This window comes from Poromitra crassiceps, assembly GCF_964638095.1.
Source record: "Poromitra crassiceps genome assembly, chromosome: 5".
Taxonomy (NCBI): domain Eukaryota; kingdom Metazoa; phylum Chordata; class Actinopteri; order Beryciformes; family Melamphaidae; genus Poromitra; species Poromitra crassiceps.
In genome coordinates, this window is record NC_139642.1 from 42674584 (window position 1) to 42698248 (window position 23665).

A 23665-nucleotide genomic window follows, 5' to 3' on the forward strand; every position below is an offset into this window, starting at 1 on the left:
GGGAGGGGCGGTGGACCTTATTTGCATAAAGTATTTGGCTTGATAATTCACATCACTGATGATGTCATCAGTGGGACTGATGTCATCAGTGGTTTATGACATCACTGATGATGTTACAGTGGTTTATGCCCATCAATGAGACAGAGGCACAGAGCCCCAGCTCCCATTTATATACTGATGATGATGATGATGATAATGATGATATACAGATAGATAGATAATCAGCACAATGAGAAAATGCTGTCTGTTTCGTTCATACACCCCCCCCCCCCCCCCCCCCAACTCCCCAACCAGTTTATTTTATTTTCTCTCCCTCTCTCTCTGTCTTTGGGGGGGGGGGGGGGGGGGTCGTCTTGACATGAAAAAAGTTTAGGACCCCCCGTCGCCCATTACAGCTTGGTCTACCCATTGTTTTGCCTTGCAGGGCTGGCCAGACTCCTCCCTTGTTCAACGTCACCCGATCCAGATCTCTCCTCGTCGTCAGCGGCGATAGTCAGCAGCTACATTGTGCTGGCAGAGCAGCGGGGCGGTGCGCATAGCGGGACAACCTACACAATATTTCATCACAAAAAACGGAGGGGGAGACTGGAGAGAGAGAGAGGAAGAGAGAGAGTAGAGAAACAGACAGGCCAGGCCATCCCACCATTTCCACAGAGTTAGGACAACTTCGCCGGACTAGTGTGCTGATCTGTTCAGCCGGGGCTGCAGGAGGGGAGAACGGGGGAACTTGAGGAACTACAGAGCGGTGCCGACATCTGTTAGGTGTTGCGACCGAATCTGCAGACATTTTCTCTCGCAGGAGAGGCCACATTCATCCTAAAGGAACTCTCGTCTTCAAGTGTTGGAAACTTCCCAGCGCTGAGCATCGATCGAGGACCTCCCGCCCACTTCTTTAACGTTACCTCTGATCCACAATACTGGAGGGGGGAGCTGCAGCCAGCCGCAGCGGTGGATGGAGCAAGAAGGATAGATGGTAGAAGAGAGCCTTTGACAATCACCCACTCTTTCCTCCCTTCGTGCTGTTTCTAAAGAGACTACATCGCCAGCGTGCGTAAATTCGGATCTCATTTTGGGGGGGAAAGCGAGCAGGCGACTTTGTCCAAAACTCTCCACACAAGGAATCGCCGCAGCCGACGTGCAAAATTGATGCTTTCCTCCGGAGAGGAAGCGCACCGATCGTCTAGTTTGAAAGTCGCCTACTTGTCAGCAGCGAGGGGGGCAGACCACCACCGCATATAGTTCGGGGCCGCCTGGGCATTTGCAGAAGTTGCATGCTCGCTCTTTGTCGTCGCGAGTGAACGTTAACCATATAAACTCAGGTTATCACAGAAGACCCGGATAGCTGAGGTGCCATGGCGATGTGTGTGTGGATACTCCTGCTGGCTCTGCACGTCCAAGGTAAGCAGAATAGATGGAGTTTTATAATGGGGGGAATAATCACAGACCTCTGCATTGTCTTTATTAATATCTCTCGCCCCCCCCACCCCCGTGTGTGCGTGAGTGTGTGTGTTGTATGTGTGTGTATCCTATGATGTTTTGTCATAATACCATTACTAAACTATAGCATAAGCTCGGGTGGATCGGGCTTGATTGCCTGCCTGGTTTATGTTTTGTAGTGTGATGTGAACATGGGAGTGAGAGAGAGAGAGAGGGGGGGGGGGGCGTGTTGTCTCTGCCCACATCGAACCGGTTGCGGAATACTTGCACGGCTGTGAAATATTGAACTTACCCGTGTAGCAGGCAGATGGCGATGTGCACGAACTGTGCAGGCCAGGCAGAGAAGTCATTCCCAAGTTTTCCAATATCACAGTGCAGAGATTATAATGGGCTACTTCTAGCTTCAGAGTGGCCCCGAATAATAATCGAAACCCCTTTCCTGTTATTGACAGCTAGTGTCTATTAGTTGGCTATTACACATGTGTCAAAGGCTTACGGAGGCACAATGCATTTTAAACAATGCAATCCATTGTTCTTCACAATTTTCATATTCCATTATGGTGATATATTCTGAAGAGGAGTGCAGGAGAGGAAGAGGAGTCCTGAGTGGCTCAGGAGGAAGACAATTTTCCGGCAATATTTGTAGTTCAATGCAAAATATATTATTTATTCATTCATTTATTCATTTATTTATTTATTTATTTATGTGGGGCACTTTACCAGTTGATAAATGGAGTAGTGTTAATTTGACATAGATCATTCTGACATTAAAGCTCCCCAAAGTGGGCCTAATTATATAAATACATGCTCGATCATTTCTCTTGTCTAGCATTATGCATATTGACTCATATTGGAGGGAGTATCATTAATCTAGTTGTATTGACAACCTCCTTTAATGAGAAAAAAAGGCAACAATAAAAAAGCACCCAACACCATGATGTTTGTGAGTGTGAGTGTGTGTGTGTGTGTGTGTGTGTGTGTGTGAGAGAGAGAGAGAGAGAGAGAGTGTGTGTGTGTGTGTGTGTGTGTGTGTGTGTGTGTGTGTGTGTGTGTGTGTGTGTGTGTGTGTGTGTGTAGCTTTGGTGAACTAATCCTGTCTAGGCAAGCGAGTTGCAGCACTAGACATGGTCCATTATGCAGGGTTTTTTAGGCTAACTGGGCTTATGTCAAACTTTACTGGTTTGTTTACACCATAGACTGGTCAGTTCTGTCCAGGCGCCACTAGTTTAAGACAGGAATGGCATGTGTGTGAAGTGTGGTCAAGAGATGACAGGTCGAATGGTGCTGTTATCATTTTCTCCGAGAGACTTTACTTTTATTTTATTTTACTGAATTTCATGTTATTCGGCATTGTCATCACCTTTTAACACGTGTTGTGTTGAAAGTGCTTCCATGTTCTTTTCTAGTCTAATATTTTGGCTTATCTGGAGTGTGTTTCTTCTCCAGCTCCTCCCGAGCTCAAGCACAACTAAGATGTTGACCTTGTAGCGAGGCTCTGTCATGTGTTTTAAGACTGATTGAATACTTTGATCAAAAGCCCTGTCTCTGATTCGCCTTGAGATTATCCCTTTGCTTGTGGAGAAGATCAGGATTAACCGGTTCCCTTGGGATTCACGTTGGAAATCTTTTGAAGCTGTTCAATCAAGGGAGTGGAAAATGTCTCTAAATTGCACGTAAAGCGTCCTGGAAACGTCTTGTTCTAGCAATGCAGGAGGATGTTTTCCACGCCTAATTAAACATCGTATGACTACACATTGCTATTTTCTTCTGAAATGATAAAAGCTTTATTTAAAACCACAGTGGCTTTGTGATTCATGTGTCCGGGCGTCTTAATAGAGGGAAAGGCTTTCAAAACGTTTTTTTTTTGCCAGTTGTTGTTTGGAGCCACTTCTTTTGACATGCACAAACAACAATCTGCTCTTTCACCCTGAGGTTAGAGGGCGTGGCCATAAATGCCCAATGTCTTTGATGGCCTAATTGATATACAACATGTTCCAGACTCTACCCTCATTACCCCAGCCCCAACACGTGGGAATGCCTCTAACAAATGCAAGTAGCAGCAGAGCCTATTGCAATCATCCATCAGGGAAAGCCATTTTGTGCATGTAATAGTAATAACCATTTGTAGACAACACAAGAGTGCCAAATTCATAAATAAACATCGAGAAATATTCAGAGCGGCTCGCCAGTAGATTATCAAATAAAAGGGAACATTGAAAATAATGGGTCTGTGAATAATAATGGATCTTCTGTTCATGCTTTCTTAGATTGGAGCTTGGTCTCCCAAGGATCCCAGACTGATATTTAATTGGGTGTGAATTGAGTTAGCAACCAGGTGGTTGTTTATGGCTTGGCTCCATCCTCAGGTCCTGCTACGTGCCTGTATCATTCTCTGCGGTGGGATGAGGAGATTTCCAGGCTGTAATGCCAAATCTTAGCTGGATTAAACATTTGGGAAATGAACGCTGAATGATGGATGAGCATCAACTTTGAATGTACCATTATTCAGCATAGGGATTTGTGTAGCTGTGAAATATACAATCTCGGTAGGTAATAACTTGGCAGCATGAAAACTCAAGAAATCATTTTGCTCTGTCAGTCATTTGGTGGAATGTTGTATTATGATATTTATGACTTGCTCACGGATGGTATTGAGTAACTAAGCTACACGGCTCTTTTCTATTAGTCACATAACACAGTGGGATTTAGCTGCTTCAACGTGTGCATTACTGTATGTTAACTGTGCTTATTTAGCGTTTGATTATCATATGATGTGTTCCTAAGCGATTTGGACCGTGGAGGATGTCTTGTTTTTGCTTTGATGGACACCTTTATTGTTTCGACTCTTTGGGGGTTAATTGCTCTGGAAATAGTGGGACAGCAGCTGCACACAGAGGAATAGACAGAGGGTCAGGAGGCTGTCGCAGGTTATGTTCATGGAGAGAGTGGATGTTTTTATGTTGAGCCCTGCAGGAGGCAAGTCATGTCTTCTCAGCCCGGAGACAGGCGCCTGGCGTGAGCGCCGCTAGTGCCCACTTGGGACATGTTAATTAGCATTTTGACTTTGCTAATCGTTTCTTTCTTTTTTTCGGCATTTCATTTAGACTGCAGTTGCGTGATCGTGGAAGTGAGAGGATGATCATTCTGGGATTGTGTTGGGCCTTGATGGTTCATGTGTGAATGCAAATTGGTCTGATCCTGGTTCCCCGGGGGAGTCTCCCTCTGGTCCCTGCTGAGTTGATGGATGGCAGAGCGCTCCTAGTCCTGAGAGACCAGCTAGAGGGGAGCTGACAGGAGATTAAGGTTCTCCGTTCCCATTGGAACTAATGGAGCCACTTGGGCACTCTCAAACGTCATCTCTTTAGCTCCTTGTGGTTCTGCTGTCAACGCTTTTAGCAGACGTTTCTGAAAAACACTGTGAACTGTCTCTAAAGTGTAAATTCATTCATGTCTGCTAATATTCTGGAAATGGAGTGGGAGCTCAACAATTCTCAGACAATTAAGTGACATTTCAAAGGCAATTATTTGCATTAGCTGTCGTACCACACACATCATGCTAGTTGCTCTAAGAAGCGCATTTTCAGTTTTGTTTTTAGTTCCACGATGCACATTTACAACCCCTGAGGTCTCGGCTTCAAGGCCGCATATCGCCGCATGTAGATGAATAAAACATGCCGATAAGCACTGAACCTAAATAATGGAAAGGTTATGACAAAATGGAGTGTTCTGCGCGTGCGGATGACTGCACAAATACAGCCGTATTAAGGACAGAGTGGAAGTTAAATCAAGTTATCCATCTCCAATCGTTTTGGAGTCTGTAGTTGATGTTGCGCTGGATTTAGCTAATGATTTGCGTTTGAAGGCCTCGACCGAATCTAAGAAAGCCAGAGTGTGTGAGGATCTTACAAGTGCTTCTCCTTGTCTCTGTGCTGATGGAATTGTTTTGATCTGATCCCCAGAATAAGCCTATTTTAAGGTGTGGGGGAGTTGAGCAGATTTGTCCCCCAGACGCTGGCACTGTAAGCTTACAGGTGGCTTGTTTTGTAAGAACATCCAGTACGCGATCATATGCACAGTGTTCCCGTTCTGCTGCTGTCATTTTTTGGCTGTTGTTTTGGTATAATGCTACTCAAGTGTCCCCTCCTGCTCCCTCAGTTCCTTCAGCCCAGACAGTCACTGAGCTGGATCAGAATGGAGCGCACGTTTATCTGCAAGCCGCAGCTGCAATTTTCTGCTTCTCAAAGCCTTGAAATTCGGTTCTGTTTCAACTCAAATCGCAGAATCAGCAAAGTAAGGGGAACGGAAATCAATAAGGGGGATCCAGTCGTGCCTGTGGCTTTCTGATTTGGCATTCATGTCTTCTGCTGATTCCCTTTTTTGTGTGATTTAGCTGTTCTCGTCAAGAGGTGAAATGGTTAAATCCCCGTTCTGCTCTCAATAAAGCAGTCACTGACTAACACTTGTTCCACATTGGTGAGAGCACTGTTCCAGTGTCTGAGGATAGGCTTATTACGCTTCCTAAGTTCATGTAAATCTTCTCACAAGAAAAAGTAAATAATCTCACATGATGGAGGGATTTTGATAGTCTGGGGTGTTTTATATGTCTTGGCTTGCCAGTAGCTTCTAGGCAGTTATGTTTCATTGACTTCTTCCTCTTCCGGTGTTCAGTTATTATAGCCTGCTACCTTTAATCAGTAATTTCAGTTACTAATAGGCAGTCTATACCTTTAATCAGTCATTTCAGTTACTATAGCCTACTACCTTTAATCAGTCTTTTCAGTTACTATAGCCTACCTTTAATCAGTCTTTTCAGTTACTATAGCCTACTACCTTTAATCAGTCTTTTCAGGTACTATAGCCTACTACCTTTAATCAGTCTTTTCAGGTACTATAGCCTACTACCTTTAATCAGTCTTTTCAGTTACTATAGCCCACTACCTTTATCAGCCTTTTCAGTTACTATAGCCTACTACCTTTAATCAGTCTTTTCAGTTACTATAGCCTACTGCCTTTATCAGTCTTTTCAGTTACTATAGCCTACTACCTTTAATCAGTCTTTTCAGTTACTATAGCCTACTACCTTTATCAGTCTTTTCAGTTACTATAGCCTACTACCTTTAATCAGTCTTTTCAGTTACTATAGCCTACTACCTTTATCAGTCTTTTCAGTTACTATAGCCTACTACCTTTAATCAGTCTTTTCAGTTACTATAGCCTACTACCTTTAATCAGTCTTTTCAGTTACTATAGCCTACTACCTTTAATCAGTCTTTTCAGTTACTATAGCCTACTACCTTTATCAGTCTTTTCAACGCGCTTCAATAATGCGACAAAGATCGGGATACTTCACATGCCTTAATTCAACTATTGCTATGGCCTTATTCCGGTTAAAGTAGTTATAAATGCTGTTTACATGGCAGTGTCTTATTCAGAGTATTGTCTTAACTGGGTTAAGATCAAATTATTGCCGTCCATGCAAACATACTCAGTGAGGAGTCTGACTCTGAGGATAAGGGTGGCATATGGATCCCATCAGGTAGAAACGCTATGTTGTCAGTGTTGTGTTGTCACGATACCAGAATTTTGATTTTGAACCCGGTGTCACAGAACAACCACTGTGTTTTATTTTGAACTTATGTTAGCATATTGGCTTTGGAGCAACTTTGGTACGGGGGATTTGATCCCGGCCTTGTGTTCATCTTTGCTGGCTCTAGTGAAATAGTTTCTGCAAATTCTGCTCTTGGCATCAGTTTTGTCAAGCAGTTTAGATGGTCTGGGATTTGGTTCAAGATGCGGTGCACTGGTTGCTTCTGTTGCCATGCTTTCAGCTGGTGCCTGGATTCAACTTGAAATTTCTGCTGACTGCAGCAGTCCACTGTGAAGCGCTAGCCTGCGGCTCTGTCTTCTGCAATCCTGGACTAGACTGATTACATCAGTTCGCCGATATCCTGGTGAGACCGATATGTCAGTTTGCCAATACTTTTATTAAATATTGGATATCGGCCAGTGTGGTCCACCTGCACATGATGGATGGAGGTTCCTTCCTTCCTGACTACAGCTACATTCGCTCTTCTGTTATTTGAAAGTTTATTTTCTTTGCAGGGTTTATTTATTCAGACCGTTGTTCTACACTGCTGTTTGTAAATTCATTCTTCTTTTGAATGCAGTTATGTATCCCAGAGTTTTCTCTACCACCGAAAAGGTGCTGTTACTGTTGGTCAACCTGCCTTAAGAATCAGCTAACCCACACCCATGATGGTCGAAATGGTCTAAAACATGAACCTTTGCAAAATCTGGGCATGACACATGGTTACATTTGAAGACTATTGGTACAAAATATCAATTATCTATTGGTGACTTCTGTCTAAAAATGTCAGTAATGTAGTTCTAACGTAAGTTCAGTCAGGAAGACTATAATATGCATTTGATTTTACACTTCCTTAATTCACTTCTTATATCTCCACGCTTCAATCTACTCACAAGCTCATAACAAGCTGTCAATTTCCGGGCTTCAATTGAATAATCAGCTGCTTGCTGCCTAGTCTCTTTTAACCAATAGCATAGTGTCACATCACTGCTTACATCACCTCTCACCCCACACACCTCCAGTGTAAGCCTATCACATTGCTTCTCACCCCCATCGTAAGCCAATCGCTTGGAGGCGGTTTCCTTAAATATGTTTTTTCTGTCTCACTCAGCCTCTCAACACCGCTGCTGTCAGTCTCGCACCCTCCTCCTCCCCCTCTCCTCCCGGTCATCGCAGACCTATCAGATTCTTCAGTCGGAAGAGTCTCATCATGATGAGTCTCAGAAGGAGATCACCAGCACCATCAGTATCTAGACTCCACAGGGGGATATATCTGGATGCTGCTCTGGGCTGATGCAGCTCTCTCAAGATCTCCCTGTGGTGTCTAACCACCAAAGACTAATAACAATACCTTATTCTCATCATTCTTTCTGTAATGCATCATTCACTTTATTGTAATACATATTATTTTATTCATTCTTTGGTCTCTAGTCTCTCCTGATTGAATTGCTATTGGCCTTCAAAAACCCATATCAGTCGAACTCTATTACAGCCCTGAGCCCTTCCTCTTCTATGCTAATGCACATGCGGTCCATGCATACTCATCATCAGTCAGTGATGTTCATAGACTACACATTATAAAATCATCTTTCCACCTCCATCTTTCTCAACGCTTTCAAAGTAGCATCATCCACAATTTGCTCATTTGTGACAATGCGACCAAGCTGTCCACAGACAAGGCTCAGAGTCACGTAGCCTCCCTGCAAAACTCATCCACTGCCACGACAACTTTGAATTTTAAACTCGGATGCACCTCCACCCACCTCTGCCTCATCTCTCCTCCCCCCTCCTCTCTCTCTCTCTCTCTCGCTCTGCCTTTGAGGATGGTGTATGCTGCGAGTCGGCCTGGTCTGCACTCCATACAAAAGGGGGTCTGTTTCATGAAATGTTTCCCTTTTTAATGAGTGATGGTGCTCGCTCATTTAATATTCCGAGCTGATATCTCTCCGGGAGCTGAATGTGCTTCAAAGCAACAGCTTGCTTGTAAATGGGAGTGGGAGGCGGGGTGAAGGGGGGGGGGGGTGGAGGGGAGCGAGGGGGGGAGGTGGAGGGCTGCTTAGAAAACACAAACACAGGTTTATTTATTCTCCCTGACATATAGCTAAGCTCCCAGTGTGCTGCGGCTTGCTGCAAAGCTTCTTAGTGCCCTCGCCCTGTGCAGGCACCGGCAGCAGCCTCACAAATATGACTGATAACAGGTCGGCTGTGTGTGTCAGTCATATCCCTTTCTGCTTTCATCTATGTTGCTGCTATCCTTCCATGCTGTGATCAACTTCTAGGATGATTGCTCCATTCAAACAGGATTTCCCTGCCTTATTTATGAACACGTTTTTGAAACATCTTTCAACCGCTGTTTCTTTGGCGGCGCCACCCGTGTCTCCGTCGACGCCATGGTGTACCTGTGCTGCTCGCGGTAACAGTGTGATCGAAGTCAACGAACATACATATTGAGAGACTGGGGAGAGAAACTCTGCTCTCTGGACTCCATCTTGCCTATTTCGAATGCACACGCTCCAGCCTTACCGAGAGGGAGATGAAGATGAACACACGCTCCAGCCTTACCGAGAGGGAGATGAAGATAAACACACGCTCCAGCCTTACCGAGAGCGAGATGAAGATAAACACAGAGATGGCCTGCCTGTGCAGTTTGGCATTGATCCTTACATTTTGTCAGTAGGGTCCATGCCAAAGTAACTAATGTAGTCTGCTATTGATTCCCCAGTTTCAGGCCTGGCTGAATTTCACTCCAATGTTCTGCCTCTCTAATGCACCCACACACCCCTACCCCCCTCTGCTCTATGTCCTCCCTTGTCAGCGGGCATGGATGAGCATCTGGCTGGAATTTGCCTACATACATTCAATCAGGAGAGACTCATTCTTTAGTGAGCTATTATTTATATAATTCACGTGCACAATAATTATGAAAATGTGAAAAGTCTTTTGAGATTAGACTCCATCTTGACTGAACCATTATTCATGATTAGATGGGGGTAGAGATCATGGGGGTAGAGAAGCAGAGAGTAGAATAGGATCGCCCCCAGTGGAGTCTACACACTGGTGGTGGTGGTGGTGGTGGTGGTGGTGGGAGATGATGAAGAGAACGCTGAGATCTTGATGGATGTGAAGAGGAGAGGGCTTCTGGTGATTTCAGACCGAAGTGCTCGAAAGTGATGAACTGGAGGTGAATGGGGTGGAGGAGGGTCGCTGCAATTTGCCCTGGAATGACAGCTGACAGACAGCACACAGAGGAGAACAGGTTTTAAAGTTGACAGCTAAGACGTGATTGGTTGGTAGGAAATTGCGACGAAATCTGATTGGTTTAACAAAAAGGCGAACTCCCCTAATCAGCTGATACAGTATGAGTAGGAGAGTGGGGGAAGAGAGGGAGAGGAATGAATGAATGAATGAATGAATGAATGGGTAGTGTAGAATGTAGATACTCTTCCTGACTGAACTTACGCTAAGCTTCATTTTATTATGTACATACAGCCTGTTTTTGTTCTTTTGTGTGTGTGTGTGTGTGTGTGTGTGTGTGTGCGCGCGCACGTGCACGCGTGTGTGTGCGTACGCATGAGAAAAAGGTGGGGGTATGTACCCTGCTAGTCAAGGCTCAAAAGGAGAGAGGGCTTCTATTTATCCCTTTATCTCTATCTGACAACAGCCTGCATCAGCACTGCACCTATTTAAGCTACTGATTCATTCATATGCATAGCAGCCAGACTGTACAGTAAAATGGCTGTGCTGTGGTAAAACTCTGTTTACTCCTCTAAATGCATCAATATGGCCAAAATGGATCAGACGGCCATAAAGGGAAGAAAACAAGGGGGAGAAATCCATGTAATTATATTCCTTTCACAGATGACGTTTCCCAGAGCGCTCGATGAAAGGAGCATTTTATATGAATATGGTGCATAACGGTTCATACTCATAAATAGGAGATCTGCTCAGACAGTACAGAGCCACTTTGGGCCTCCACACAAAGTGCTGCTGCTTATTTTAGGCACTGACTTCAGAGAGGAGCTGGGCAGGAAAGACCTTCTCCCTGGAGACGAGCTGCCTATAACTGTCTCTCCTCCTCCATCTCTCTTTTAATTATTTTCATTAGAGATTAGATTAATCATTTAGACTAGAAAACATCACATTTCACTTTGCCAGTTCAGTTTTAAACATTTTATTTGAAATATGTCAAATCAATCAAGGTGTGTGTTTCTGAGTGCAGATTTCCTTTTTTGTTGTTCTATCTTGACTTAAGCCAGTTTGAAATCAATGCACTAGAGCAGTGGTTCCCAACCTTTTCCAACTCAGGGCCCACTTTTATGTCTCAAAAATGTTCGCGGCCCACCTCCGACCCCATAAATACAAAGGCCATATAATGCGTTCTCAGAGCACTTTTTTATTGAAAATTGAACATAAAGGACTGAACTGAATACAGGAGAAACATGTTGGAAGCTCCACAGTCACTAACACAGCACCTGTAACATGTTGCAACACCTTCAGTATTACAGTTTTCAAGGAGCTGTCCACACACACACACACACATACACACACACACACGCACACACACACACACACACACACACACACACACACACACACACACACACACACACACACCAATCATTCAAGGAGCTGTCCATCAGCACCACACAGATGTCAGAAATGACAAGCAAGGGGCTGTCTGTAACAGGCTAATTAACAAATGATTAATAAATAACGGTATCCTTCAACAATGGAAAAATGCATTCTCATAACAATTTGACATCCAATATCAGATCCAAACAAAATCCAAATATCAGAAGAAAGCCCATTAAATCGATAGGGTTACAAATAAACACAAACCCAATATAAAGATGATGTAAAGATGAAACTTCAATTCAAGCAAAAGCAATAACATCAAAGAAACAAAAATCATACTTTTTCAAGTATGATTTTTCAAAATCTTTCAAAAAAGAAAATTGGAAAAAAAAATTTTTTTTTTTTTTTTTTTCAAAAATCATACTTTTTTGGAAATGATTTGGCGGCCCACTTGCAATACCTTCGCGGCCCACCAGGGGGCCGCGGCCCACAGGTTGGGAATCACTGCACTAGAGAGGCCTTTTTTTCTGTCCATTTTCTTACACAGCAGGGCTTTCTTAGTCATTCTCTATAAAATGTCAAAAGTAATTACAAATGGCCCAAGTTACCAGAAACGCTTCAAGAGGTATTCATTTTCTAATCATATAAGATGGAGAAAAGCAAGCAAATTTGAGCATTTGTGAATCTTTAAGCAGTGAATGTGTGGTATTTTTACATGATAAATAAATGACTGAAACGTTTTCAGATGATCAGCTAATCATATCAGCACAACACTCCTGGCCAAAAGCCCCTCCCCTCTCTTCTCCGCATCTCTTCCAGCCCAATCACTTTGCCAGGAGCTCCCGGGTGGGAGACTCCGCCCTGGCAACCCGCTTCTTGGCTAGGAGATAGCTGGTGGAATTAACCAGTCAGGAATCTGGAGAGGGCTTTGATACCAGGAGAGGAATCGCAGGGGGCCATTTTGTAGGTTAGAGCAATTGCCAGTTGAGCCATGGAGGGGCCAAATGTTCCTGCAGGCCAGAGAAACAGAAGGTTGGGAGGGGTCAAGGGTTCCTCCTCTCCTGCCCACCTGCCCAACATCCCACTTCCAACATTGATGCGATGGGAGCATTATGCACATTTAAGCGGCCACCGGAACACCCACACAGTGACCTGGCTCCCACGCACCTCACCACCTCACATATTCAGACTTACAGTGAAGAGCGCTTTTCTCTCCACTTTACCGGTGTCTCTGAGTCGACTTTTCATCCCGCTGCTGCGTGCACACAGCAGAGCACGGGCATCAGTAAATATTTATCTCACATAGACGCAGGGCCTTGCAATTGTTCCTGTCACCGTGTACTCCCTTTGTCAGCATTATGAAGCCTCAAAATAGAAGCCAAAAAGGAACAAATAGGAAGGGGGAACTTGATATAATGCCCCAGCAGACCCCTTAAAATACCGTTTGCCCGTTCCTGCTTGCAGACTCATCTCCTTTTAGTTTGCCAAGTTTCAAGCAGTTGTGCAGAATGTCTTCATGGCTCTTTCCTAGGTCACGGAAAAGATGATTTGCAAGGGAAAGCAACAGACTCAACATCAGGAGGGACGAGGGAAGTGGAGATTTACATGTGGACCCTGCAGGGGGTGGGAGTGTGCAGAGGGTCATGCTGTGACTGAGTGAGGCTGTGTTCCAAGGGTGATTCCAGTTTGCCTTGAAATAGTGTTGTTGGCTGGAGCTCCATGTAGCCACATTGGGACGGCTCACTGGATGAAAAGACTTGCAAATAAAAGTTCATTCCATTTTTTCCAGCTCATTAGGCCTTTTCTTCCCCCCCCCCCCAGCCGTTGCGTGGGAAGCCAGTGGACCCCTAAAACCAACTCGTATTATATCTTCAAACAAAAGCGTTGTCCGTCGCCTAATTGTATGAATATTATGACACATAAAACAGCAAATTAAATTAAAAGCCTCAAAATGTGCTAGTGATAATATATTGTCTGCTAAATTAGTTTAATTAAAGCCGTTCTGAATTTGAGTAATGAGTGATTTAGAAGCTCAATCAGATCTTTTAACAAGTGGCTCCAACTCGAGATGAAATGGAAGTCGTCCCATGTTTCAATGGGTTGCAAAAATACTGGATGAAAGTAGTGGGAGGATGACACTGATTGGATTTGGCCCACATCACTGAGTGTGTGTGTTTGTGTGTGTGTGTGTGTGTGTGTGTGTGTGTGTGTGTGTGTGTGTGTGTGTGTGTGTTAGCCCTGCTGTTTGGGAATTATTGGTAATGCGGAAAGAGGAAAAGCAATTCCTGCCAGAGCGGTGCTCTTGTGGAAGTAATCCAAACAACAGTGGGCTGATTCTGTACGACGCTGGGCCCGGTTTGAAGGGTTAATCCTGTTGATGGGGTTGTGGGATTTGCCAATGTAATTCCAGGCGAACTTTCTCTGACTTCTCACCACTGGATAGTAGAGATGTTCTGAACTTCCGATACCATTTTTACCTTCCCGATTCCGATACCTGAACTTGCGTATCGGCCGATACCGAGTACCGATCCATTATATATACATATACATATACATATACATATACATATACATATACATATACATATACATGTACATATACATGTACACGTACATGCATATACATATACAGTGTTTCCCCTACCATTCTACAGGCCTGGCGGGCCCACCAGGCCAATGATGCCCCCCCCAGGCCAGATTTCTTTTTCTTTTTTTTTCTACTCTCTCCAAAATTTCAATAAACCTTTATGGCATATTATTACAATACAACAATACTGGTGTTGACAGTGTTGACAGTAATAGAAGATGCCAAATCATTCAAAACAGCATTTTGCTTTTAGGAGCATCGTGCCAGCGTGCGGCGCTGTTCCAAAACATGTCAACGTGTGTCGTTGCCTGGGAAACGCAGATCCCATAATACAACTGTTCGCATTGCATCCCATAATAGTATGATGATACATGGGATGCCATTGCGGACATAGATGCGAACAGGTTACGGATGTTTTATCCAGGTAAAACTACTTTTGTTTTTCAGGGCTCATAAATTACGTGGTATATACTTGGTATATTACGTGTTTATAGACTTGCATACCCGCCGATACCCGATCCAGGATCTTAGGCAGTATCGGAGGCATTTCCGTTACTGGTATCGGTATCAGAAGTCTACTGGATTGATGCGTTGTGTGAGGTGAGGGGGCAGCTTCCCGTTCGCTGCACTTCCCCTTTCCCCTCAGCCCCTCATTCAGTCTCACAATGCTGATGCTTGGTGACTGGCGTGGGGCGGGAGTTTGTTTTTGCTGGGAAGACAGAGTGAGGAAGGAGTGCACTGAGGCGTGACTTCATGTGTGTGTGTCTGTGTGTGTGTGTGTGTGTGTGTGTGTGTGTGTTGGAGAGCGCGCTGATGCGTAAGTGTGCGTCCCTGTGTGCATGCGCAGGCCCGAGGCAGAAGCAGCTTCACGTTGCCGGCCCTGCTCCCCCTGATCCTGACCCACTTTCTTCTCCTCGCTCCCTATCTTCCTCGCTCCCTCGCTCCCTCGCTTTAATTGCCGCTCGGCACACTGAGGCCATCTGCTCAACTGAGGCCCGTCGCCATGGAGATGCTGGGAGGCTTTTCGGATTTGCTGTGGACTGACCAACAGGGAGATAGAAGGTCAGGGAATGGGGGTAGGGTGTTGGACAGTCATAGGGGCACTAGAACTGTGTCACCATGATGCTCCGCCTAGTCCGACTTTGGCATTGCAATATCACACCTGTATGGCAGACCCCCCCCCCCCCCCCCCCCCACACACTGCTTTTCATATGCTGGGCTGTCCCATCGCAAACATTTGAGGTGTAAGTGTTGTATTTTTGGCATAGCTAACAAGGATACGGTTGAAAGCTCCTGACACACCGGGCCGTCGGCAGTGTCTGGGTCATCGGTGAGCGTCTGTGGGCTTCTAGTCTTTATGGTGTCTCCTGCACTGTTGGTACTAGTCGGCCTGGTCAGCGGCTTTTACGGTCGATTCAGCATCGCCGTCATGTCGTCGGTCAGAGAAATCCCTCTGATTGGCTGCTCAGCTGGTTAAGCGAAGCAGTACACGAGAAGAGACGGCGGCACGCACAAAACGTTGCCGTTTTTCAACTCCATCCCTCATCATTTCAATACACTCTTCACACCACCTGTTTTGAGGTGGTAAAGCCGGGAATAAAGCAGGTGTGACCAATAACATTAATGAGGGCCCTATCACTGCAACACCTAAATGGAATGGAACAATCATTAATGGTATTGGTTAAACCTGCTTTACTTCCTGCTTTACCACATCAAAACGGTTGCTGTAAAAAGGGTGATATCACGACGACGTGGTGATGTCACCAAAAGTGGTGAGCGTTGAGAGTGGTGTGAAAATGGTAGGCAAACGCTGCTTTGCTTCCTGTATCATATGATAACAATGGTTTATATCGTTATACCATATGATAGAACGCACGTGCTAGTTGCCCGTCGGCTGTAGTCTTTGCGGTGTCTTCAAGTGCAACTTTTTGGCCCCGACACAACGACGCAACAGTTTTGCAGTTTCTTTGGAACTTTTCAAAATAAAACAATATTTTAAATCCAGCTTTACCAGAGCTGGAGAAAAACTTTTCCCTGCATAATTACCAACTACATATCCCTTAACTGCCATTTATGACAATAAGCTGCGGTATGTAAGCCCAAGACTATTGTTTTGGAGAAGGCTGGGGGTATTTGTCTGTGTTAAGCGTTTCTTGTTGGTTCAGTCGATGTGTACTTAGCAGCTGTCTTCATATCATCATGAGTTGTGCTCTTTTATCCCTACGAGTGTCTTTGTATATTATGGTGGCGCCTACTTATTTCTTTTCCAATGACACGCCTCGGTGAGGAAGAAGCTGTGCTATGTTTCCAATTAACACGCAGGCGTATTTCAGAGCCGTGGTCTGCACGTCTAGGTCGCCTCGCGCTCTTCGTCTGTCAGCACCACTCGCATCGAGCCTGCCCCGTGTGTTGTTTAAATATTCAAATATTCCATGCCTGTTCCAGAGGCTAATTCTGCCAAATAGCTAAATGTTTATAGGAGAATGTTTTATTTAAATGGCTCTAATGGAGTCTTGGTATTGACCTCTGCGACAGGCACAATGGTGAGCTTCGGGAGACACTGTTTATATTTACTCCTCTTTTAAAGGTCAATATTGGTAGCTGCTGTCATTTCTAAAGTGTCATATATATTTATATATTTATAGGTCAATACATAATTAGTAATCTGGGGGAGTTTAGATCTATCCTGTCTGTGTCGCAGAGCTGCAACCGTTTCCGCTGTCTTCAAGTTCAAGACAAAGCCACAGGATTCTGGTGGATTCCAATGATTGTGCAACATCATGTCTCAAGTTGTTGGTGTAGTAGGCAGCATGTCATGTCAGACGGCCTTAACAATGCAGTGCCCTTCTTCAGGTTAAATGCTACTGCATCTCCTCATCCTCCTGTATATTTCTGCTACTTTTCCTAACAACACTTAGGCCTCGAACGAAGCCTGTCAGAATTTGACAACTTTGATGCCACCGCTATCTGCATATAGGCGCCTTTGACAGCGTCTTCTGCGCCTCCATCACTCATCAGAGCAACACAAGAAGCTGTGACAGCAGAAAAGGTATCTCTGTCAGTTTAAACTCTGTGAGCGCTTGATCTCCGAGTTGCCCAAACGTGCAGTTGGAGCTGAAGTTAACAAGACAATGTGCCTGGCGCCTGTAATTGGACTGGGTCCATTTCAGCTGTGTGAAAAGATAGGCTGTCTGTCAGCCTCCTGCTCTCCAGTCAAGGTCATGATGTTGAGCGCTGGACGTGCTATATTTGCTACCATGCCCGTCGTCCTCTCATACTGTAGCATAGCCAGCTGCTGCTGTGCAGAGGTGGGTTGAGAGCTGCTGCGCTCTGTGGGCAGCGCACTAGATTATGTGCTGGGAGAGATTAATCTGACCATATGATGTTGTTATGGTGTGAACGAGTGAGGAGTGAAGTTCTATCAAACCGGTCTTACCATCACGAGCCCGTTAAGCCGGTTTGAATTTTGTTCTGCTTGTCTTTCCTGTTATTGCCAAAGGCGCTGCACATCTCTAGTTCGACATAAACTAGTGCAGTGATGGGAAATAAACAATGTCTTTCCAAAGGACTATGTCATGGTGTAGCGTTCAGCGTTGTGGATAGACCTTGTTAACTGGAGTGATTTTCGTGGTCACGTTGTGCCAGACTCCTGATTGCACTTTGAATGGAGGCCACGCTCAAGGAGTACTCTAATTAGCCCCCCTCAAGTCCACATGCTGACTCGATAGTCAGGCCATTTGATTTGTTTCAACAGGGATGACTGCCTTCTTCCCCCCTGTTTGAACTGAGATTTATCCCTCTGATTTTATCATCCGACTCACGACTCTGCTGTGACTGTGTTCTTAGCTCTTTATTATTATGCTCAGCCACAGCCAGTAGCCTATACTAAATAGAAGTGAATTGCATTCCTTTTTATGGACGACATCAGGGAAGGTTGTTCACTATTCAACACAATGCAATCCACTCCACCACTCAACGGGAAGTATATTTATTTATTTACCCCGCAGATGCCATTTTGGTGTGCGGAGTCCCCGGAGAGGACAATGCATTAGGCCACTCACTGTATTTACGTGTGTTGGATTGATGCTGATGCGAGGGGGCAGGCCAGAGGTTGGAGGATGGCAAATTGATCATGGGTGAATGAGTGTCAGGGGAATCTTGACATCTACAACTGCTTCTCACACTTTGAGCTGGGGGAATCCATCAAGCGTGCACCCAGTGCCATCTGAGACCACAACTACTTACCACATATGAAGACTGTGCTGTTTGCACGGGCATGCAGCATGGTGTGGTCTGCTTTATTTGATTGTAGTGGTGGATATTGCTAATTGATTCGCCTTGCTTGTTTGTGCCTTCAATCATGTTATTACAGCCAACTTACTGTAAGCACAATTAGGTGACTGTAGCCTAGTGCATTTCTCCATGTGTTTTCTAACATATGAGGAATGTCTACTGCATGTTGGTGCACAGGGGAAATCAGACCTTGCCCCTAGCCATACTTGCTCTGCTCTAATATGTATTTGTAGACTAATTGGACGAATCACAGGTTTACAACCGACTCCAGGAGTTTATGACATTGATGAAACGTAAATGCCACTCAATCAAAATCAGCAATATTTCCAGCGGTGCTGTGGTGTAGATATTCTCATAACATGCAGAACTGCCCCATTTTCCAACCTTCATGCATAGAATGCTCAAATGCTCATATTCATTTTTACAGTTCTACTGCACTGAATAATCTTACAGAGATATTTCTCCGCAAGCAAATCAACAAAACATTTTATTTTGACTTGCAATCATTTCCAGTCCCTGCACGTTTGCCACAGATGAAAGCAGAGAATCTGGTTGACTTTCTTGATGAGTTTAAATGCCGCTACAATGAGGCAAATTTGATCACAATCATCACATGATCGAGTTAAGTAAGTACAGCTGGCCGTGAAGATGGCCCGTGTCAGCCGTGTGGCTTCTGCACCTGGCTTTAGGGCTATTGTGAATAGCAAAGCCAAATATGATGTGAGATTGGAACAGGTTAGAGAGTGGGTTGGTGCAAGACTGGAATTGGAGTGGTATTATAAAAGAGACAGATGGATAAGTGGTGTGTGGTATAACAGTCTAAGTTGTCACTATATCAAGGAGTGATGTTGAAAATGCTATGTCAGTTGAATGGTAGTGTAATAGTATAGCATTAAGGTGGAGGATGGTGCTATTGTGCGTATGGCGATGACAGTTGTGCATTTAGCTGGAGCAGCACTCTGGTTTATTTAACATTTACACAAAGAGCGTCTCCAACTCTAAGCACAGCTAAGAGTTTGTATTCTGCAAATACAGTCTGAATAATGAATGATATCCTTTTAAAGTTCCCCGTGAGATAAACAAAAGCCAGCAAGGCTTATCTATCCTCCTTTGACGTTTGGCTTCCCACACACCTTGAACACAGTTTGCACCTGACAGAGACGTATTCTTTCTTTGTAGGTCTGCAGGAATCTAAGAGAGGAAGCCATACCCTGCCATTAAATACCATGCTGTGTTTTGAATTAAATGAATTTCAAGCATGGCTAGCTGGATCTGCAAGGCATGAATGTGCCTTTTGTGCTGCATGTGAGTCGACTGTAGAGTCATTTGTTTAGCTCCCCTTGATGTAGATAATACTGATTTCCATTCAGTGGATGTGAAATATAGATTATGTGAATAACGAAAGACAGGATTAACTGTTTAACTTCCTGGAATTACTGTTTCATGATAATGCAAGTTTGTATAAATCCACTTAATTGTCTCTAATTTTGAAATCTTTAGAATAACCTAAAACATGTTGCTGCATGTTTGATTATGGGATACTGTACTTGACTGAGTAGGAATTTGCTCTTACTTGACTTGTCTGAATGCCTGATTAAATAAAGGTTTAGTAAAAAAGAGGATGCACACTGATTTGATATACCGTACACACATCTTGATGTCCTTACTCTCAATAACAAACGAGCAAACAATGACTGAATCATTATCATGTGTCCTCCTCATGCCATCTGTCTCTGAGACAAGTGATGGAGCTATGGACCAGGGAAGATTGTCCCATACCGGTTTATCCAAACGCTTAATTAGATTTAGTTAATTAATATTCTCGTCTGGTTATGTCTTTCTGATTATTCACCCCCACGACTTGAACATAGATTTATGATTAATATTTATAGGAAAATGTCAGGAGCTGTCAGCCCCCTATGAATCAGCAAGCAGGCTTCAGAACTCAAGAGCCAGTTGATGTACTATCAATCACAGGCAGCATAGGGGGAAAATCCCACAAAGATGGATACAAAGAATCCAATTAGAAATGTGTAACCTTTCTGCGGGGGGACTTTCTTGGTGATTTATTAGTGCAAAGCTCCTTCGCTCCTCCCCCTACTATTATATGTTTTAAATATTGGAGCAAATGAATATGTCCAAAGTGCTGAATGGACTGCGGCAGCCGTGAACGCAGCTCATGCATTAACGATGACGGAGTTTTTCAGCCGTCTCTTTCATGCCAAAGTTCTTTCACACACACAGAGAGAGAGACGTACTACGATGCAATCCTCCGGAGGATTCTGCACGTGTGGAGGTATTTTTAGTAACGTGTGTTGCACACAGAGCAATCTGCGTCTCCCTGGATGGCATATAATGTTGAGGATTCACTCAGATGGGTCGTCAGCGCTTTGCCCACGGCTCTGCAGAAGGGATGTGTTTGTACCCAGTGCTGGAGGGGGGGGGGGTCACGTGCTGACCTCATTGTGTGCACGAGTAAGTGCACTCTGCAGCATGAGCATCGCTGTGTAGTCGCCCAGCGCGTGCCCCCACCCCCCCCTCCCCGCCCGCCTGCATAACGAGAAAGCGACTTATCTCAGCGCTTATAGCTAATTGATTGATGCCACAAAAATATCCCAGACCGAAACATTTTTTCCCATCCTATCATGTCCGTTGGAGAGGGAGCGGAATCGGTGAAATAATGAAGATGGACCTCTCCTCTGAAAAAGGAAAGATTTAATATTTTTATCCCTGGAAAGGAAGTGACACGCTTTATTACTCTTCGCCGCTCGGCGCTCCCCACCCGCCCTTTACAGAGAGTCGTGTGCTACAGTATCACTGCGCCGCCATAATAACGCACTATGAAAAAGCACTCTGAAATGACAAAAGCACATCGTTAGTAAAGGCAGAGGTTCATGTTTATGTCTTATTTACAATTTGCAGCCCCTGCTGTTGGACACGTTGGCACAAATGGTTCTGCGGGGGTGGTCCAATAAAGACAGATCCATCTTCGGCTGTCCTGGCGATCTCTTGGCCATACGGAAGTGCCATTTCCGCCCTCTTGGACCTTCAAAGATTGCAGCTGGTCTGGTTCCTTCACCGGTACATTAACTCCTGCAGCCTGTGCTGCTTGACTGAAGCAGATGCCAGCAAAAGAAAACAAAGCTAGCAGGCCAGCGGGTTAATCACAGCCATCTCCAGGTCTGTCGCGCTGTGGCCAGGTGTGTCACACTCAAAGCACGCTTGGCTTTCTTTGCCGCTGCTCTCTGACCTCTGCCTTTCACACCAAGTGCACTGTGTGTGTGTGTGTGTGTGTGTGTGTGTGTGTGTGTGTGTGTGTGTGTGTGTGTGTGTGTGTGTGTGTGTGTCTGTGTTTGTCGGTACAGACAAAAACAGGATCTCCTCAACGTTCAGGGACAGATGGGTTTTGTTACAGCCTATATGTCAAAAGGCTTGCAAAATGGGCAGGAAGTGAGTTCAGAGAGGATGCTGGAAGTTCTCAGTGGCATGTACTTTTGAAAACTGAACCATTTTATTGATGGCCAAAGAACACTTGAGCACAGATTGTGTATTTTTCTTTGGTTGCGACTGAAACCCATCAAATGGCCATTGCTCCTGGATTCTGCACAATTCCTCAGCCTTGACGCCAGTAAAGATGCCACTGGAGCCAAACACGAATTACAAAACAGCATGGAGTTGTTTCAGATGTCTGTGTTATTATTTTATTTCAACAGTTGCGGCGACTTTTGATGATGAATTCTTTTTTTTTTCCTGGTGCGGCTTTGCAACCTTCCATTCCACATACTGTGCCACCGTCTGTTCATTTTATCTTTCATAGATTGTTACACATTTCTGCATGATGCGTCACCAATGGCTGCCTTTGCAAAAGAGTTATCCTTCACTGATTTGTGGCTCACACACTGTAACTATGATAGTATAAGGTATGACAGCTTGTATTTCATTTGAGCAAGGCCAGAGTTGTACATCAATATGCTAGTGAGAGATTTTCTATTACATTGTCTCTTGGCAGCGTCCGGACCTTGGCTGCATGTAACCAGCGGAGAAAATACATTTCATTAAATTTTTTAAAGAGAGAGAATAAGAATGTACTTATCCTGATATATTAAATTAAATTCATTTGTGAACCACAATGATACCTATTCAAATCCTATCAATGTCTCATTGCCTCATATTCAAATGAAACACAATGCATCATTTTCCAAGCTAGTATTGGCTTAGTGAATGTCCTGATAAGTCAGTTTTCTGCTTAACGTCTCTTTCAGTACATCGTCCATTGATACAACCGTGTGGTAAAATGCCAGTTGTGTCTTTTCAGTGCGTCTCTTAAGACACAGCTGCCTTCTTAGATAGCTAATGGGCTCGTCGTGTGCTGCGGCGCTGGGAGCCGAGCGTGGCGTGATGGCATTTGCTCTGTCGGGCCCAAGGCCCGTCTGTCAGTGTGTATCAGGCCAGCCGACGGCCATGACTCACCCACCACCAACCCTGTGGGTGCCCGCGCTCACCGAGAAGACACAGGAGCTTGACGTTCTGCACCCGGAAATACATATGTCAGTGTGGGGGAGGCACGGGCCGCCATGAGGTGTTAGTGAATATTTCCTCTTCGGAACAGCTGGAGCCATGGTGCTATTTTCCACAGTGCTGAAATCATTCAAATTGGTAATCTGTGAGATCCTGCACTGCATTTCCCAGAGATCCCTTGGCAGTCAAACAGTGTGGCGAGTACTGTGGCGTCTTCCTGCTTGGATTTGGATCTGGATCGGAGTTTCTGTTGGCGGACTTGGCACCGGCCTTTTCTTTGTCTGTTCCCAGATCTTCCTTTGTTCATTCCAAACAAACCGTTCCGTCGATCCAAACAAAACGCACAACTTCGTGTTCGCCAAAGGATTTTTCCCAGACTGCTTACCCAGCGCTTGCTGTTTAGACCAGCAAATGTTGCAACTGTAAAAGCTCATGAACTGGGTGGACAGTTCAATCACTATTGTATTCTATAGGAATGGGACAATATATCGATATTAGGGCTGTCAATCGATTAAAATATTTAATCGCGATTAATCGCATGATTGTCCATAGTTAATTGTGATTAATCGCAAGTTAATCGCACAATTTTTTATCTGTTGTAAATCTACCTTAAACCGATATTTTTCAAGTTTTTAATACTCTTATCAACATGGGAGTAGACGAATATG

General features: G+C 44.6%; 1 protein-coding gene across 1 annotated transcript in view; it reads left to right on the plus strand.

Moving 5' to 3' along the window:
* Positions 1-521: 521 nt before the first annotated feature.
* LOC310777341 (nectin 1b-like) overlaps positions 522-23665 on the plus strand; it is a 99067-nt gene continuing 75923 nt past the window's right edge. The window contains exon 1 of the mRNA XM_083637678.1: positions 522-1398. Coding sequence (XP_083493804.1) covers positions 1353-1398 — 46 coding nt within the window. The 5' untranslated portion in view covers positions 522-1352. The remainder of the gene's footprint in view (positions 1399-23665) is intronic.